The sequence below is a fragment of the Filicampus tigris genome, chromosome 7 (assembly GCF_054856515.1).
Source record: "Filicampus tigris isolate MCC_2025a chromosome 7, RoL_Ftig_1.0, whole genome shotgun sequence".
In the NCBI taxonomy this organism is placed as follows: Eukaryota; Metazoa; Chordata; class Actinopteri; order Syngnathiformes; family Syngnathidae; genus Filicampus; species Filicampus tigris.
In genome coordinates this window covers 499,692-517,371 of record NC_141223.1, presented here as the reverse complement: position 1 = coordinate 517,371, position 17,680 = coordinate 499,692, and the positions used below count along the sequence as shown (strand labels likewise).

General features: G+C 52.1%; 1 protein-coding gene and 1 long non-coding RNA gene across 7 annotated transcripts in view; one reads left to right on the top strand and one right to left on the bottom strand.

Annotated features, from left to right (window-relative positions):
* The window catches only part of LOC147144245 (uncharacterized), a 36,388-nt gene that overhangs the window by 12,818 nt on the left and 5,890 nt on the right, over window positions 1-17,680 (bottom strand). Inside the window, exons 1-4 of one of the 5 annotated variants that reach the window (XR_015087538.1) lie at window positions 11,334-11,579; window positions 10,011-10,093; window positions 7,971-8,149; window positions 4,056-4,121 (exon numbers count right to left, since the gene is read on the bottom strand). This is a non-coding gene — a long non-coding RNA (uncharacterized LOC147144245). Of the gene's footprint in view, window positions 1-2,879; window positions 4,122-5,482; window positions 7,503-7,970; window positions 8,150-10,010; window positions 10,094-11,333; window positions 11,580-17,680 lie in introns of those variants that run through there. The other 4 variants (XR_015087534.1, XR_015087535.1, XR_015087536.1 and 1 more) reach the window with 4 other exon arrangements.
* Window positions 713-17,680, top strand: part of LOC147144246 (uncharacterized) — a 22,290-nt gene continuing 5,322 nt past the window's right edge. Inside the window, exons 1-3 of one of the 2 annotated variants that reach the window (XM_086036343.1) lie at window positions 713-900; window positions 2,992-3,351; window positions 14,653-16,230. In XM_086036343.1, coding sequence (XP_085892469.1) covers window positions 14,889-16,230 — 1,342 coding nt within the window. In that variant the 5' untranslated portion in view covers window positions 713-900; window positions 2,992-3,351; window positions 14,653-14,888. The remainder of the gene's footprint in view (window positions 901-2,991; window positions 3,352-14,652; window positions 16,231-17,680) is intronic. The other variant, XM_086036342.1, reaches the window with a different exon arrangement.

Below are 17,680 nucleotides of genomic sequence, written 5' to 3'. Positions count from 1 at the left end.
ATTATTTTGGGGACATTTGACCAGCGAGGGGCAAATGTGCGCAATTTCCACACTCCACCGACGGGAACTTTCTCAAGCCGTTTTGCGATCGGGAGGCGATGGCGCCGGCCCATCGGGAAGCAGTTTGCGCCGCGCCGACCGCTCGCTCGCTCGCTCACTCGGCTTCATCTGCCGTCAAGCGGCGTGGACGGCAGGTGAACGTGGATGCTTGCGGCGCCATTGGGGGACATTCTTCACTTGCCATTTGAAAGGGGGGAGAACCCAGCCCCCTGCCAGCCCCGCCCCCCTTTTCTTAGTCAGCCCGATGCTTTGCTCCTATTGTTCGCGCGTGCACACGCACAAACAATGGCGTCAATGGAGAAGCCACAGTGGGGGGGGGTGAGCGAGGGGGCCCGGGGGGGGTGGACGAGGGGCCGACACATTGTCGTCTCCAGACAAATTCTTCTTCTTGTTTATTTTTAGCGGGAACGACGGAGGAGATTACTACACCCCCCCCATCGTCCATATGGACATAACGTTCAAATTGTTGAGGGGCGGGGCCTCTAGTGGTCTTCATGGTTGCTAGGAGCAACCAGGGCAGCGAGTGCGCGTGCACGGGTGGGACTTGCCCACGTCCTGCTGTGCGACCCCTCGCGCCCATTGAGAGACACATGAAGGCAGGAGGGGAGGGGGGGGGCACAGACGAAGGAGGGGGGAGAAAGAGAGGGAGCGAGCGAGCGAGCGAGCGAATGAGAGCGTAAGACAGAGAGAGAGAGAGAGAGAGAGAGAGAGAGAGCGAGCGAGGAGGACGTCTGGGCAGATTTGGCGCCGCTGGCGTCTTTGGCAGTCCAACACACAACAAGCTGCTTATTAGCGAGCGAGCGAGCGAGCGGATTTACACGCACGCACGCACGGAAGCAGGTGAGTTTGTGGCTTTTCTTTTCATTCGGTCATCTTTCTGGCGACCCCTCCCCTCCCCTCCCTATCACCCGCCCCCCTCACCCGGGCAGGTGAGGCTACAGGTCCTCCCCCTTCTCCAGGACCTCCTCCGGGGCCACAAAGCAGATCAACGCGCACATTTGGGTTTTTTTGGGGGGTGGCTTCGGTGCGGCGGAGGGCCACAATCAATCGGTGGTGGGGCGACGGGCAGGGGCGCTTTTTGTCTGGCCACGTTTGGCCCGAGATGAGCGTCGTCGTGTGTGTACAAGGATGACGATTGCTTGGATTTTTGGAACGGCGCCGATCTTGCAGCGCACGTGTGCGTCGCTCGTCGCTCATACATGTGCGCGCGTGCACGAGGCGGCGGCGGCATAATCCCTCGTCCGTCCGTCCGCCCGCCCGCCAGCCCGCCCGCACGCACGCACGCACGCCGCGGCGAGAAAATGCAAAAAAGCTGAAGCCAGAATAACAGCGTGCACGCGCACAGACAGACAGAAGGGAGCGCGGTGGGGGTTGGGGGGCAATTTGGGAGGGGGGGGGTGTTACTCAGCCATTTTCTATGCCCAAATGATGGAAATTTGGAATGAAATTTGAATGCCATTTGCTGGACTTGAGCTGCACGCGCACGCGCACGTGCACGCGCAGGCCAGACAAGGAGGCTGCTTGTTGGCAATTTGGCGCTTCACTTGTTTTGTTCAATGAGAAATTCACTGGGAGCCCCCCCATCCCCCAAAGCCACTTCCCGCCCATTTAGCGCCCCGTCACCCACCCCTCATCACTCGTATGTGGGTTTTTTTTTTCTTTTTATATGAATAATATTGTTTGGGTGAATATTTGTAGCGTCACAAGTCTTCATGGCGCCCCAAAGAGAAGGCCATTTGCACCCCCCCCCCCCCCCCCCACGGTGGCATTGCTAATCGCCAATCCCGCTTGCTACGACGGCCTTTGCCATTTAGCGAGTTTGCGGATTTTGGACGGACTACTTTGTGCAAAGTGAACCTATTGTGCGTTTTGGAGCAAAGCAATCCAAGCGTCGAATCGTTTCGCTCGTCCGTTGAGACGCAAAATGCAAATCATCCCAAGTTGGACAAACTTTTGCCGTCATCCGCAAAACATGTCGGCACAAAAGTCCAGCGCGCGCCTTTGACTTTTTGGCCTTCGAACGTGGACATGGGTTGCACAATTGGACATTTCCAGAAGAAGGAAACATTGAGGTGACGCCCCCCACACAAGAACCAATTTTGCGTCAATGAATGGCGTCTGTTGGCCACATTTGACTGCCGTGCCAGCGGCGGACGTCTTCAAACCAAATCAATTCAAAGGCCATTTTGTCAGTCATGTCTTGTCCGTCCTTCTTCTTCTTCTTCTTCTTCTTGCGCGGACGGCCAAGCACTCCATGGCGCCACCAGCTGCCTCGGTGCCGCCACTGCAATGTGAGCGGATGGACGTTGTATCGCGGCGGCTCGTATCTCAAAGGCGGCCTAAGTCAAGGCCCTCGTATCTCAGGGCGCCAGCGTCTTACTTTTAGCGCCAACCTCCTGGCATCTTGCTGTCAAGCAACTGTGCTGAAATGAGTTGAGTTTCAGTTTGGGAGGGAAAAAAAGGCTTTTCCTGCTGTTTTATAAACTTTTTTTTTTTCTCAATGATGTACTCGCAGATTTTTGTTCCTTTGCCAACATGTGTTGAAGGGAATCTTTTGCTTTGGGTTGTTTTGGGAGCGAAGGCTGCATCGTGTGGTGAAAATGCATCCCCGGTCGCCATGTTACAAGTTTGCTGCACCCCCAAAATGGAGGAGAGGAGACTGTGTGTGTGTGTGTGTGTGGGGGGGGGTTGTTGGAAATGCAAATTCGTTTTTTTCTCTCTTCAGTGGGACTGGAGCACCTGCTGTCTCCAGCATGACCCCCCCCCCACCCAAAACTGCCACTTGGGGAGTGCACCAAAAACACATTTGACAAAGGGAGTAAAGAAAACAAGGAAGGAGGAGTAAATAGGTTGCTCTAAACATGTGGGGTCCGCCCGCAAAAGAATCCCCACTAAATGCTTTTCCCTTGTTTTGTTTTTTTTCTGCTGTAGTGTTGCGCAACATCAAGTGGGCACCGTGACATGGCAGCCAAGTTGATTACTGGCAAACTAACAACAAGACAAAGACAACTGCACCCTGGCTTTAGAAAGCTACCACGTAGCCTCCGTTAGCTTCATGCAACTTCAAAGGCTAACTATTAGCATCGACGCGGCGGCGTCGTTACTCTGAACGTCAGATACTTGAACTCAAACGGTGCTGCAACGCATGCGGACAAACAATATGATACATCTTCTTTATGCTCTGTGAGGAGCATCTCCTATGAGCGCCGTACTGAGAAGCTGAGAGGAGGGCCGAGCCAGCCCCCGGCGCAATGTCTCTGTCCAGCTGTACGCTGCCCCCAGGTGGCCAAGGTGCGCATGGCAGAATGAGCAACACGTGTGAAGGAGGAGCTGTGACCCAAAAAAGGCTTCATTTTTTGTGAAAGTGAAAGTCAAGCCTAACATCTTTTTTTCAAGAATACGTTCCCAGCAGGCCCACTAGTTGAAACACGGCATTCGGATTCATTTTGCGTTTGCGGAATAAAAGTTAAGCAGCAAAAGGCTCTCGTTTTTAGCCATCTCCGCTCACAGCGGCCAATTACGGCTGACCTGTTTTCTGAATCTGAGCCGTGATCGGTTGTTACCTGAGCAGTTGCGATGTCATTTTCGGTCGACCGAAGCGACAAAACGGCCGCCCCCGGAGACGGCTGAAAACGGCTGGATTAACTCTTATTCCACAAAGGCAATATTGATCAGAAAGCGAGTGGGCTTGCATAGGACATAAAAAATGTTTGGGTTGACTTTGCTTTAAGTGTTTCATTGCAACATTTCATGATGCTTTTATAAAGACTAATATTATTGAGTGATGGTTTCCTCACTCGAAAAAAGAAAAGACTAAATGGTTTCCGTAGGGCACATTTAGACGATTGTTGTGGGGGGTTTTTTCCATATGAAAGGCATTTGCATTCGTTGCAATGGGAAAGACGCTTGGAGATGGGAGTGATTTGAGTTACGGGCACGCTCAAGCCATGAATTCAACTCGCGCCTCAAGGCAGCGTCGCGTTTGGACCACCTACCTCCGAAAGTTGCTCTCGCGCCAACGTGCGTTTGGCAACGCTGACCTCGCCGGTGGCTTGCTCGTCCTAAGCGAAAAAACAAAAAGGAAAAAAAGTGAGAAAGGTTGCGCTCCTCGGCGGGAACTCGAGCTTTTGCAAATAAAAAAAAGGCGGAGTTGTTTTGCGTTTTGTTTTGAGTTTGCCTAAGCCACTGGCGGGCTGGAGCAGACTGGCGTGCTTTTTAGCCAAGGTTGCCTTCATTGTTGGGCTGAAGGTCCCATTTGGGCGAGATGAAGAAGAGCTGAAGGAAGCTGCCGGCCATTTGGGACTTGGGCGCCCATTGGCAATTTGGAACATTCTTGGAAAACACTTTGGCGCTGGCCAGGATGACAGAACGCACGGACGCGTGAGGATGACCAAGGACAATGTGATGAGCCAGATTCCGAGGAAATGATGATGACAAAGATGAGAATGTGGAGGAAAATTCATGGAAAAAGCAATGAGGAGGAGGAGGAGGAGGAGGAGGAGGATGCTGCGTGGGCCGTTGCCGCGGCGACCGAAAGGTCACATCGCCAAAGACGCCACCGGGCAACGCCACCGGACGGCGCGTGCGCAAACAAACACAGCGCAGCCGAGTTTGTGTCCGGCCGATGCCAGGACGGGCAAGGGCACGACTGCGCCCGCTACTCCCTTGTACTACTATTACTAGTACGATTGCCACATGGCTAGTATTATTTCCAAAGTACTACTACTGGTTTGAAAGCTCCGAGAAGCGATGACTCCAAAAAGGAGAATTTCAAGTCAAACTACAAGCCGCAGCAGTATGGCTACTTTTAGTAGCACTACGAGCAGCGCTACTGCAAAGTCCGACTCCAACGACTACTTCCCTGAAAGGTGTGGAGCTGGACGACGACAAGTCGGAGGCGTGTTGCCACGTCTTGGACTACCGCCGCTGCGGCCGCCCGTTTGACATCAAGCGCTGCTAGCGGTACTACGAATGGCGCAACTCGCAGCAAACATTCCCGGTGCCCTTTTCCAAAAGAGGATTCCACTCAAATCCAAACTTGTAAAACCGCTGATGGCGCAAAGTGCGACAACAACAAGTTGTAGCCGTACTAGCAAGAACACTCGGCTCGGCTAGCGTGACTTGGAGCCACTGGTGCGCGCGCTACCGCTGCCGTCGGCCCGGCGGTCTGCCGACGGGTGCTTTTTGCCGCTCGGCAAAATTTGCGTGCCCACTGGGATCGCGTTTGAGCGGGACGCTTTCCCGTTTGGATGTGAAAAGTTGTCACCCCGTAAAAGTTGGCCAAAACCGAGCCATTGGGACCACCGAACCCAAATGCGGCTGACGTCCAGACGCGTGGCGCCTTCTGGGAACATTGGGCCTTATTATTGGGAGGGCTTTTTTTCCTTTCTTTTTTTTTCTTCTCCCCCCCCCCGCCGCCCTGACATCAAAAAACAAAACAAAAAAAAGACTTTCACGGAATGCTGCTACAGGTGGTTCTTTGGAGGACTACCTTTGACTTGGACTTGAGTCCTGTCATTTGAAAGCAGCGGTACCTTTACTCGAGTATAATTTGGGGAGATTACTATGAGTGGCACCCGCGAGAATGCGGACGGCCCGCCACGCATTTCCCACCTGACGTTTCTCGGTGCGGTTGTTGACTCTTTTGTTGCCGCCAATGAAAAGTCGCACAAAGGCAAGCGCGATCTTGCCGGTGATTGACAGGCCGGCCTGAGCCAATCAGAGGCAAGAGAAGCCGCGGCGGGTGCTCGGACGGGAGATGGCGGACAAAAGAGCCCCCCCCCCCCGCCCCGGGAAAGTGGCTGACGCCGCCGGAGGCGCACATGACGGCAGAGAAAAGACGCTCTGTGTCCGTCAAAAGGAGCGTGGAGACCATGAAGGGGCCTCTGTTCAAGCAGACAGCCCCCGCTCAGTCACTTAGCGACTTAGCTAGTTAGTCGTCAGCAAGTTCCTTTTGGACAGCTTAGCTCGTTACTCAACGACTCATCCGCGGCGGGCACCGGGCACCGGCGCTCCATTTTCCGACGCTCGCACAGGTGCGCCAAGTGGCTTACTGTCGCTTTTATGGAGGATGGGGGCAAGTATCGGACGCAGCAGGTTTCGGTACTCGAAGGCCTGTAGTTGGCGCTACAACGCGCCACTTTGGCACGTCGGCAAATGGTCACCCGCGTGGCAAAGAAGTGCACAATTTGTCGTTATTGTGTTTGATAGTCGAAAAGCAGTGGAGGTAGCGCTACTCGATGAGCGATGACATCTCAAGTTGTTATGTCGGCGTTGTTCTTGCTTTCGGGTCGTTGGCGTCACGGCGCAATCTGAGGCTCGTCCGCAAGATGGCGCGGTCGCAGAAGCAACCTTTTTGCTTTCAAGCATTTGCCATCCAACTTCAGCTGGCGGCCATCTTGACACTCGTGCTGCGCATTTCAAATGGAATGGTGTTGTGTTTCAAATGTGTCGCACGTGTGATTTTGTCCGTGTTGCGCATTTTAACGTGACATATTTGATGTTTGAACATGTCAAGTTCCATTTTTTTTTAATCATATATTGTGAAGGGTTTTTTCCCCCCAAATGTGGCAGCAAAACAATCCTTTGCTTTTTTTGTGACTTCCACTTGTGCCATTTAGTCACTTTGAACGTGTCAGTCTTTCACTTCAATTTTACACGTCTGCAATTTTATCGTAGTTTTTTTTTTTTTTTTTTACTCCTTTTTGCTAGCTCGTGGGCCCCCTTTTTTTATATAGCGTTTCACGTGAGCGTGATGAGCAGTTTGATTCCAATAAAAACCTCAAATTCGATTTGGTCGCGTCCGTGCGCGCAGCCCGGCGGGCCGCTACGCTAGCGAGAGCTGCGGCGGGTGGGGACGGCTAACGCATTTGTGTCACGGAGTTGAGCGGCCGCGTCTGGCATGTGTCAATATCATCCGTTGCTTCCAAAAAGTGTTCATTTCAAGACGAGCACAAAGCCGCTGCTAGCTGAATACTAGCATACAACGGGAAACTCCCTACGTCCGCGCCAACAATTAGCATCTCTCTGTCGGCGTTGAGACCCTCTAAGCAAGACATATCTGTCGCTAGAACACATGGGCAATACGCGCAGGCATGTCTTCTTTATCCTCTGCAAAGAACGACCGATGCTAGTGGCGTAGTGATGAACCGCGACGTCTCAATGAACAGCATATCCGTCTGTCTGTCTTGTGCGCATATGGTGTTTTCTGGGGGTTTGTCGTTTTTATCCAACATCTGTACTCAGCGTTGCACCGCCTTGGCGGCATTTCCCAGTCCCGGCGACGTTATTTTTGCTCATTTGAAAGGGTCTCCTACCAGCCAATGAGATTGCGCGGCCAGCCGGGCCCGCAATAATACAACGGCTCAAACGAGCAACTGTCGTTCGTTTCCTGACAGCTGAACATTCACTCAGTGGTTGTCAGTGTGGTATGTGGGCTCCCCCTAGTGGAAGGAAAAAACAATCACTAAATACATTGCTCAAAGTGTGCCCGATGCAAACGTGCCGTGAACTTTGCGAAAATCCGGTGGAGTGCATCGATTAAGTCGAGTTGGGCTGTATTTCACTTTAAAGCACAAGGGCTGCTCGATTATGATGAACAAAAGATGAATCCATTATTCATCCAGCCATTATTTTAGTCCGAACTGAAATCCCGATGATTCACTTATTTTGGGCTACAAAACAAGAAAATGTTCACGCGTAAAAACTATAATAAGTGTAAATAAGTTCCTTTGCACCAAGCAAAATCGCTCAAGTCAAAGCGCGCGCACACCCAAAAAAAAAAAAAACATTTGGGCTTGTTTGAAGTGGTTGTAATTACCACCAAGATTCATTTTTCGTCCAACAGGACTACAGAGTGGTCGTGTTTCCTCTAGCTGCGTGCGTGCGTGCGTGCGTGCGTGCGTGCGTGCCTTGTTGTTGTTGTTGTTGTTGTCGTCGTCGTCGTCCCGCACGCTGATCCTGTTGCCGGATTGGTCCCAACTTCAACGGCGAGTGTGTACCTACTCAGCTCGTCAACATCTTCAGAGGTTAAGCTGCTTTAGGCAGCGACACACTCAGGACAAAGGTCAGAGGTCAAGGTGGTGGCCCGCTGCCCGCAAAAGGTTCACCCGGGGAGAAATGACAGGACATTTGTTGGAAAGGAGCTTCAACGTGGCTCTCAGTGACAATCGGCTTTGATTTCACTTTGTTCGTCTTTCAAACGGAATTTGAAATCTGAAGCTTTGGGTATTTGACATTTTTCCGTGGCTCAAAATTGTATTTAGCGAATGAGTTAGTCCACCGGTGGGAGGAACCGTCCGAGAAGAAAAGTTGCCGATGAAAAGTGATGGTTAAACGCCGGATGGAAAACAAACAATCGGTCGTCTTGCAGGCCTGATGCGCCGGCCGGCGACGCTGAGCTTCAGGAGCAAAAATCACATTCAACAGCTGAAAGAAATATTCCAAATATCTTTGACACTTTTGGGTTCAACTAGACAGCTGACTGATCAATTTGCCGTGAATTTCATCAGGGATGGGCAGCTGGCGGCCCACGACCGCACTCTGGCTGCAATTCTGCTTTTTGGCTCATGTGGATTTCTTCCGTTGGAAAAACGCACGCATGAAAATGGAAACATGAAGCGCACGCATTTCAGTGGCATTTTTGTACTACATCGGTTTCGGAAGTGTGTGCGTGACCACCAAACCCCAATCCCCCCTCCCCTCCCCTCCCCTCCCCTCCCCCAGAGTAGCACTGTTGAAAAATGGTGGCCCCCTCCAGCATTGAAGTTGCCCATCCCTGAATTTCCTCAATATGGAGGAGCACGCAAATAGACATTGTCTTTAAATACACAAATGAATATTTGGAAGTAAGCTTCCGCCCAGTTTCTTTTTTCAGAGCTCAAAATCTTTTTGTTACCTTCAGAAATGAAATGTGTCCCGTGAAGCACGTGACTGCTTTCTTCAACGCCACACCCACTAAACAACAACAACAACAACAACGCTATCCTGACTTTATGACAGAGGGCTTTTGTTTCGTTTTTCCGATGGGAGACTTTTGTTTTCAAGGACAACTATGTGACATTTGAGGTGAGATTTCATTGTTGCTCTCTGTCGTGGCGGCCGGCCGGACGACGGGACATTGGCTGGAAAACCTGTTTGACGTGGGATCGCTTTTACGAGTGCAGCATGTGAGATTTGTTTGTTTGGAAAGGCCAGGTCAGGATGGGCTGAAAAAGCAGCGCCGTGTCACCCTCTTCGGGAGATTCACCGCGAAGGCATGAAATCTGTCTTTCACAGCAGCGCTGTGCTGTGCATTTGCATGGGATTTTGCTCTCAAGGAGAACTGCACGCGACTTGTTTCAAGATGCACTGTGTGAGATTTGTTTTAAGTGCTGGAAGTTGCTCGAAAGGAGCACAAAGTGACATCTGACGTCAGATTGGCTTTACTGTAACGCTGCACTAAGGGGGGAAAGAAAAGGAGCAGTAGAGGCTGGCGCACTTTCAAAACTAAAGCTGATGATGAACATGAATATACGGAAAGCGTAGGAAAAGGAAGATGATGATGTCATCACCGTGACAGCCAGCCAGCCCCGTTGCTAATGAATCAATCAACTGGGTCATCGCAGACTTAATGTTAGCGTCTGCCGAGGCTAGCGGTAGAGCCGCGGAGGTTCACTGAAGCGGCCGGTTAGCAACCCAGATCCAAAAACGGTCGGGGACGTCAATCCCCTTTCAATTGGCTGCTCTCCTGACGTCGGATTAGCGACGTGCTAAAGCCGGCGCGCTAAAAGGGCCCGAGTGTTCTGTGAGGGGGGAGGGGGGGCGTGCAGAGTCGGCGCTAAGCTGCTCAACGACAACGACAACAACAACAGCAACAACAACAACAACAAATTACTCTCAAGCAAATTATCAAATGTCAAAAATTAGCATCAAGGTGAGAAGTCCTGTAAACAAACATGTTTTTTTTTTACCTTCAAATCGGCAGCTGATCAGCTGTGGTGTTGTACTTTCCACTAGCATAGCTTAGCTGCGTCTGATGTATGGTCTGTAAATCCTAACGAGAATGAGGACACAAGTTAGTTTCAAAATTCAGCCCCTACAGACAGTTTGACATAGCAACAGGACATTTGGTCGACATGTCTATCATGAGTAACCCCCCGCCCCCGAAAAAGCTCAAGAAGCCATAGCCAAATTTTGTAGCAGAGCTGCCATTGTGGTTTGAAGGGACCATTTATGGTTCCATTGGCTTTGTGCAACGGGGTTAATTGTAGTCTGGGAATTTTCATTTGAGTTCGTTATTATTAGTTCTGGATTTTTCAAAAAGCTTAAAAATGCTCAAAAATGGTACTATTAGTTTTCATTTTAGAAAAACGTTCTCTATTGCTCGTGTAGAAGATTAAAAACAAATAAAAACACCATGGTAAGCATTGTGCAGTAAAAAGTGAAGAAAAATAGCCGATCAACTGTGTTTCATCTATGAACCAAAAGAGGCAAGCCCTTCTCACCTAGCGCTGTGTTTTCGAGCCAAAAGTCAAACACGCAAATTCGTCGCCGAGGCTGCTGTCATCCTGCGGCGCATTTTAATTGGCTGCTGCTAAACGACGTAGCTTCTGTGCGACACCCCATGACTCCAAGACGACTTTCCCAATGTCCTCTTTCCGGCCACGGGCGTCGTGCTTCCAGCTGACAGCGAAATAAATGCATTGGAAATGACAACCCAAAAGGATGATGTATTCAATTAATTGCCAAAGATGAGAAAACAAAGGACATTTGGGCTATAACTACTTAGTTTTAGTAAACGGAAAAAAAATGTAATTTCAGTGGTTGATGATTTTTCTATTGACTTTTAGCGCCAGTTTTTGTTGACGAAAATACCCTTGGCCCAACCAGAATAAAAAGAAGGCAGTTTGACTAGGAAACGTGGATCTTGGGAGACGTGATTATTGTGAGTAGACAGAAAAGACGCAGGACGTCTTGCCTCGAAGCGTCTCACTTGGTTCACTTGCACCCCACTGGGCTGGGAAACAATTCCCAAGCCAGTCTGACTTAGCAACTGGAAATTTGGTCATCGCGACGTGTCGTCCGTCGATCGTGATGGACCCACCCAAAAAAGGCGCAACAAGTCATCGCCAAAAATGGACAGGAAATCGGCCGACGTTTTAGGCCCAACGGACTCGGGTGCGCCCGACTGGATTAGAAAAGAAAATAATCCTACAAATGCCCGCTTGAAGCTAGTTCGACTTGGAAGAAAGATGGGTTTTTTTTGGGTTTTTTTAAGTCTTAAGAAGGCCTACCGTTGCCGTTTTGGTTACGGCTATTTTCCTTTTGGCTCACTTTGAAGTCAGCAAGGGGGGAAAAAAATGGATGTGACGCTCGTGAGACGGTTGCGGTCTACTTCAGCCGCCGCCGTCTCCCTTTTGAGGGGGGGGCGTGTTCGCTTCATCGTCCCGGAACGTCCCGGCGCGAGCGCCCTCCCGCCGCCTGACGCCGGCAGCCGGCCGCAGCTTTTTATTCGCCTCAAACGCACACCATCCATTTGCCAAACTTCACCTTGAATGACACAGCTGTCGTTAGCGAGTAATTGCCCTATGCAAATCAGACTTGTAAAGAGCAGCAGTCAGTCAGTGATCAGCGACTAGATGAGCTCATTCTTATGAAGACGCTCATGATCATCATGGCAGGTGCGTGACGTGAACTCGCTCCGATGTCAAGACGGACGTCTCGCGGCAATGCCGGCACAAAACAGGCAAAAATGCGCCCACGCCTGCACGGCTGTGCGTGCATGCGTGTGACGTCGTTGTCATCGGTCAGGTGGGAAGACACACGTGACTCAAATGATCGTTAAACGTCAGGCCATTTAAACGTCACACTGTTCACCTCATTCCAAAAATGTTTAAAAAAAATCGCAAATTACCACATTTTAAAGCACTCCACTGGCATTCTGTTGAGTTCATCCCCGTTCCAAAAATCGTTCAAATGTTCGAATTAATGAAATACTGCCGTTCCACAAGCCAAGTCCACCACGATGCCTGCGCCTGCACCACATGCGCCTTTCACTCTCGCGACAGCCAGCGGGCACGTTGGAAATTTCAAGCGATGAAGACGCTCTTTTTTTTTGGGGGGGGGGGGGGGGGGTCATGTCCGCACACAATGTGAGCTCTGCATTAATTGACTTGTAATATGAACACCAAACTGGGGGCAGGGGACTGCTTAAGCACAGTCGGGGGTATCGGTGCCTTGCTCAAGGACACGGCAGCCGCGTGTGGTCAACCGGGGTGCTCGCGCTCGCAAGTGAACCACACAGCTGCCTGCACTTAGATATGATTCTCTACGACTTACATAACATTGGGGTAGTATGATGACGATTACAATGTATTCCCCTTCTGGGAATGTAACTAAGACGGTGAGATGATGATGATGATGATGATGATGATGATGGCGAGACAAAGATGGAGGAGAATATAAAGCAAGTCAAGCGAGCGGCGGCAGGAAGCAGAGAGCAATAGGAAGAAAAATGAGGAAGATGAAGGCAGGAAGAGGGTGAAAAAAACACAATAGCCGAGCCATGCAGATGGGGGACGGGGGGTGGGGTGGGGGTGAAAAAAGGGCAGCCAGGCAGGCAAGGAGGACGAGCCAGACAGACGAGGAAAAAGACAAACGCTGGCACTGGTCGTCACGCTCCCTCCTCGTCCTCCCTCCATTTTGTCCTCTTCATCGGTGTGACGTGGCGCCCCCCTTCCTCTTCCTCATCCTCATCCTCGTCCTCGTGGTGCCATCTCAGCCCCAAAGCCTCTTGTGGCAAAACATCCAAGTCACATTGACGCTGGGGCACGTCGCGGGACAATTGGTACCAATGACAGCAAGGAGCCAGAAAATGTTCCGTCTGGAGACTTGTTTTTGTCGGACACATTTGGTGCACGTGTGTGTATGTGTGTGTGTGTGTGTGGGGGGGGGGGGGCTCGCCAAACGCTGCAGGCTTTTCATTCTGCTTGAAAAGAAAATAGCTCAAATCCGCACGCACCTTCACCCACACAGCACACAAACCTGCGCGCTCTCTCACGAGCTCACATTGACACGCACAAATGGCTCAATGTCTTTTTGCAAACTTTGGGCCTCAAAGCCAATTTGACTCGACGACATGACACGTTGATCCAAGGGACTGCTTTTCAGCCCGTCCAATTTGCTGGACACGAGTCAACCCGGCGAAGAGAAGACACGGCAAGTTGCGCCGAGGCGGCCATTTTATCAGCGTTTATTTGAGTTGACCATCGTCAACGTCATCGTTTCATTTGGCAAGCGGAGCCGCCGGCAAAAAGTCAAGAAGACATGGCTGAAAGACGTGTGCCGTCCGTTTTTTTCCAATTCCAGTTTGGCTGTGAAAGGCGACATTTAGTAGACGCGTCCCTTGCGAGCGGAAAGCCGCCCCCCACCCCCGACCCCCAAAAGCTGCGTCGCCTGCCATTGGCTTTCAAATCGTTGCTAGAGCTGCGCTCATCCCCATTCCAAAAGAACGGTCGCCCAAAAACCTGAGCCACCGAAGCCCGTTTGACGGAGCAACAGCAAAAATGTCTTTTACGGGTCCGCCCCCAAAAAAGCGTCACGCGAGCACACGAGCAGAAGAAGCGCAGTCTCCAAAAGGCTTTGATCCATGCCTCCCTCCCTCCCTCCATTTTCCCTGGAAACGCCTGGTCCCCAATCCCGAATCCTATTCGACAAGATGTTTTGTTTCGATCAAGTGTAATGTTGGGAACATTTTCCCACTGAAAAGGCATTGCCGGCATTTCCTTTCATTCCAAGGGGGAAAGACAAGCCGGCGCTTTGACTCGGCCCAAACGCTTCTTTGGCGTCAGCCGGCCGCCCGGCAAATGCAGTCGCTGCAAACGTTTGCTGGAACGCAAAAGCAGGATTGACTTGCATTGCATTGTACACGAACGTGTACACTGACGTCACAGACGTGCGCGGCAAAGACGCTTCGTTCCTAAAAGTCACGCGCGCCGATCGGATGTACAATCGACGTCAAGGGCCCCGCTCTCATTCCGAATCAAATCTTGATCGGAATGGGCTTGATCGGATCCGAATATTCCAAATGAGGCGTGCGCACGAGGCGGTTTTATTCCAATCGGGCCGCTTGATCCGAATAAACGTGTCCGTTGCAAGCGTAGCCGGTGAAACCGAATCCTTTCCGATCACTGACTGACTGACTTAAAAGGGAGTGAGACAGGTGAGACGGCCACTCCGGTTCTGCAAGTGTGACATCCACTGAGTCAGAAGGAGTCTCCGGCAGCGAGTCTGGTGATGTCACGTTCGTCTTCACGCCTCTCCCGCTCTCTGACTGCGCCGCCTGCGTAGCGTCGATCTGCCCACGCGCAGCGTCGATCTGCCCACGCGCAGCGTCGATCTGCCCACGCGCGTATCTCCGTGTCCGTCAACGGTGGGTGTCGTCGACGTGCGCTCGCCGGCTCCTACCCTCCGCCGCACCGCCTCACGTTCGTTGCTGCCATGACTCATGTGTGCTTCAAGTCTTGTGTTTAGCGCCAGACACGCTTCTCACTCGTTACTCCAGTTCTCTGGTAACTCATTGAAGCTAACGCTTGGCCACCTTGTCCTCCACAGGTGTCAAGAGGATTAGTAGGATGCTGAGTATCTACCCTCCACGCCACTCTTTTCCACCCTGCTTTCCATGAGCTGAGAGCGCCATCTAACGGGAGGAACCAATCACTAGAGAGCGCGAGGAAGAGGAGAGGGCAGAAGGCCAGCGAACGAAGGAAGGAAGGAAGGAAGGAAGGAAGGAAGGAAGGAAGGAGGCAACAACCTTTTTTGGGAGTTGCAGCTTGTTTCCACATTGGGAAATGGCGGCAACGGAAGCCAGCGCGGCACCGGCGGTCCAGGAAGATGGGAAGACTCCGGAGAGCAAGCAGACAGAGGCGGAACAATCCACCCAGAACTCCGAAACTATTAACAGCGAGGCGGTGGACAAAGATGGCACTGCGGTCAACAGCGAGGTCGTCCCGACCAAAGAGACCGTCGATAACGACACGCCGGTAGAGGCGGCGGAAAGTGCCAACGAGGAGGCCGCAGCGCTCAGCGGCGAGGCGGCGCCCCCCCAGGGCTCGGAGAACCACGAGCACAAGACCTCCTTCCTGGACTCCTTCCTGAACAAGAGCGGGCTGGGTAAGGTGATGTCGGGACGAAAAAAGAAAGAGGCCAGCGCCACCGCAGGAGCCGGGTCGGAGGAGAACGCCGCCGCAGAGGGGACAGAGAGAGACCGAGAGAAAAACGGAGATGAGCCGGCGGCAGCTGAGGCGGGAGCAGAAGGAGGTAGCGAGGGCGAGGCCACCGCAGAGAAAGCGCTGGAAAATGGAGAGAAGGAGGACGAGAAGAAGTGCAAAGAACCCAAGTCTTCAGTTCGAGATCTGATCAGGAAGCCGGTGGCCAAGATCTTCTCCCACCGGAGCACGGAAAAAAAGGAGGGCAACAACACCCTGGAACCTCCCAACCAAGTCAAGGTCCGCTCCAAGTCCCTGGACCGCCTGGAGGATCCCGAAGCACTCAACGCCACCGCAGACTCGGCCGCTGAGGAAGTGGCGGGGGCGGAAGGAGGAGCGGAGGCGGAGACGGATCAGAAGGCCTCCTCGTCTTCCTCGACCACCACCAAGCACATGAAGCGCTGGCACTCTTTCAAGAAACTCATGGCTCAGAAAACACACAAGAGGAGCAGCGGCGGCGGCGGCGGCGCCGCTGAAGACGGCGGCGACGGAGAAGGAGGCGGAGACTCCTCCACGTTGGACTCCAAGGAGTCGGGCCAGAAGAGGTGGAAGCTCAAGCGCTCCTGGACATTCCAGGGCCTCAAGAGGGACCCGTCCATGGTGGGCATCAGCGGCAAGACCAAGAGCTCCGACAAAGACTCGGCCGACAAGCCGGAGGAGGCGCGAGATGCGGACGAAGGTGCCGAGGAGGCCAAGGCCGAGGGGGGCGGCGAGGAGGACAAGGCCGACGGAGGCGAGGAGAAGACGGAGGGAAGCGAGGACGAGAAGGCCACCGGGGGAGCCACCGTCACGCAGCACGCCAATGAGATCTGGACCTCCTTTAAGAAGCGTGTCATCCCAAAGTCCAAACGTGCAAACACAGAGTGCCACCCCGGTGGCGAAGATGACGCCGCCGCCGCCGCCGCCGCCGCCGCCGCCGCCTCAGGTCAGAAGCCTTTTCAACTTTGAGCGTGACCAGGGGATTTGGGTCAAATTCATAGCTCCCCCAAATTAAATAGTCAACAGCTCAGCTGAAATTTCAATGAGAGCCCGGTTCAATTAAATGTCACTTCTTTTCCTCTCTTAGTTCGTTTCTTTAACTTTGTTTTTTTTTAGAAATCCAGTTCCACAAAACAGCTCAAAGTTTTGGGAGGATTTTTGTGATTTCTGATCATGTCCTTTCTAACGATGAACTTGCGCGTGTGGGAGGAGCAGAACATTTGCACAATTTCCTCTGGGATGAATCAAAGATCATAAAGCAACCGAACCCTACCCTACCCTACCTAAAAAAAACAAAGCAAAACAATCGAAGGCAACGCTACCCAAGCGAACAAAGCACAAGCTAACTCAACGCGAGCCAGCCGAAATCCGAATCCGACCTAAAGGTAACGCCGGCTATCGCTAGGTGACCGGACAAAACAAGCTCTCCTATCCCAGCTCTGGCTAATCCTAAAGCAATCCAAGCAAGTACCCAAGTGAGCGTCAGATTATTCAAGCGTTGGCCAGGTTGTGCTCGCCGGAGGCGCGGACGCTAGCATCCGAGTCCGGCGGCCTTGATTTGGCCTTGGCTTGCTTGGGGCTCTACGTTAAGATAACAATTGAATGCCACTCGCGCTCGAGACAGGCTTTGGTCTTTGTCGCGGTGGTCGATCGTCGAAACAAGCAAGCCGACCGATCGAGAGCTAAAATGACCTTTGTCCGAGCAGAGTGAATACTTCAACCATTCGGATGCTCCTCCCACCAAAGACAGAGAGCTACGTATTAATCCCTATGAGGGAAATGAGGTGAAAGCCCTTTCTCCACTCAAAGTTGACATCTCCAGTTGTCGAGCAGGTTCTTTTTCAGCTGACCGTTGTCAAGTGTGCTTTTCCTCTGAGCCAGGGCCGTCGCACTCGGGTCCTCGCGGATCCCGCAGGCTTGCTTTACGCCTTTCCCCCCTCCTCGGGGACGGACCCCTGATTCATTCCAATGATCAGGATTGTCGTCAGGTCTCTGCAGGGCTTGCTGATGAGCTGACAATTTGATATACTTGCCATTCAAATTTGGCAGGCTCAAACTCTTCTTAGAAGCTCCAAAAAGCAAGTGCTAAGCGTACTAACCGAGTGCCAGCGTCCTGAAAAATGGAGGCCTTTGGGGATGGCCAAAGATCATTTCTAGTTTGTAGCCGATGCGGTGAAAACCTTGAAGCTGCGATGCTTCGGTTGAAGTAGTTGAATAAGTGCGGTAGGGAAGGATGGCTTCCATTTGGACGGTGTCTCAGTTGACTTCCACCGAATTCGTTTTTTCCCGGAAAACGTGACGTCAATCCCTACACAACAACGATCGTAACGACAGAAAAGTGACAAAGCGCAACTCGAGATACGAGCGGCCTTTTGGAACTTCACTTGTTTGCAAGC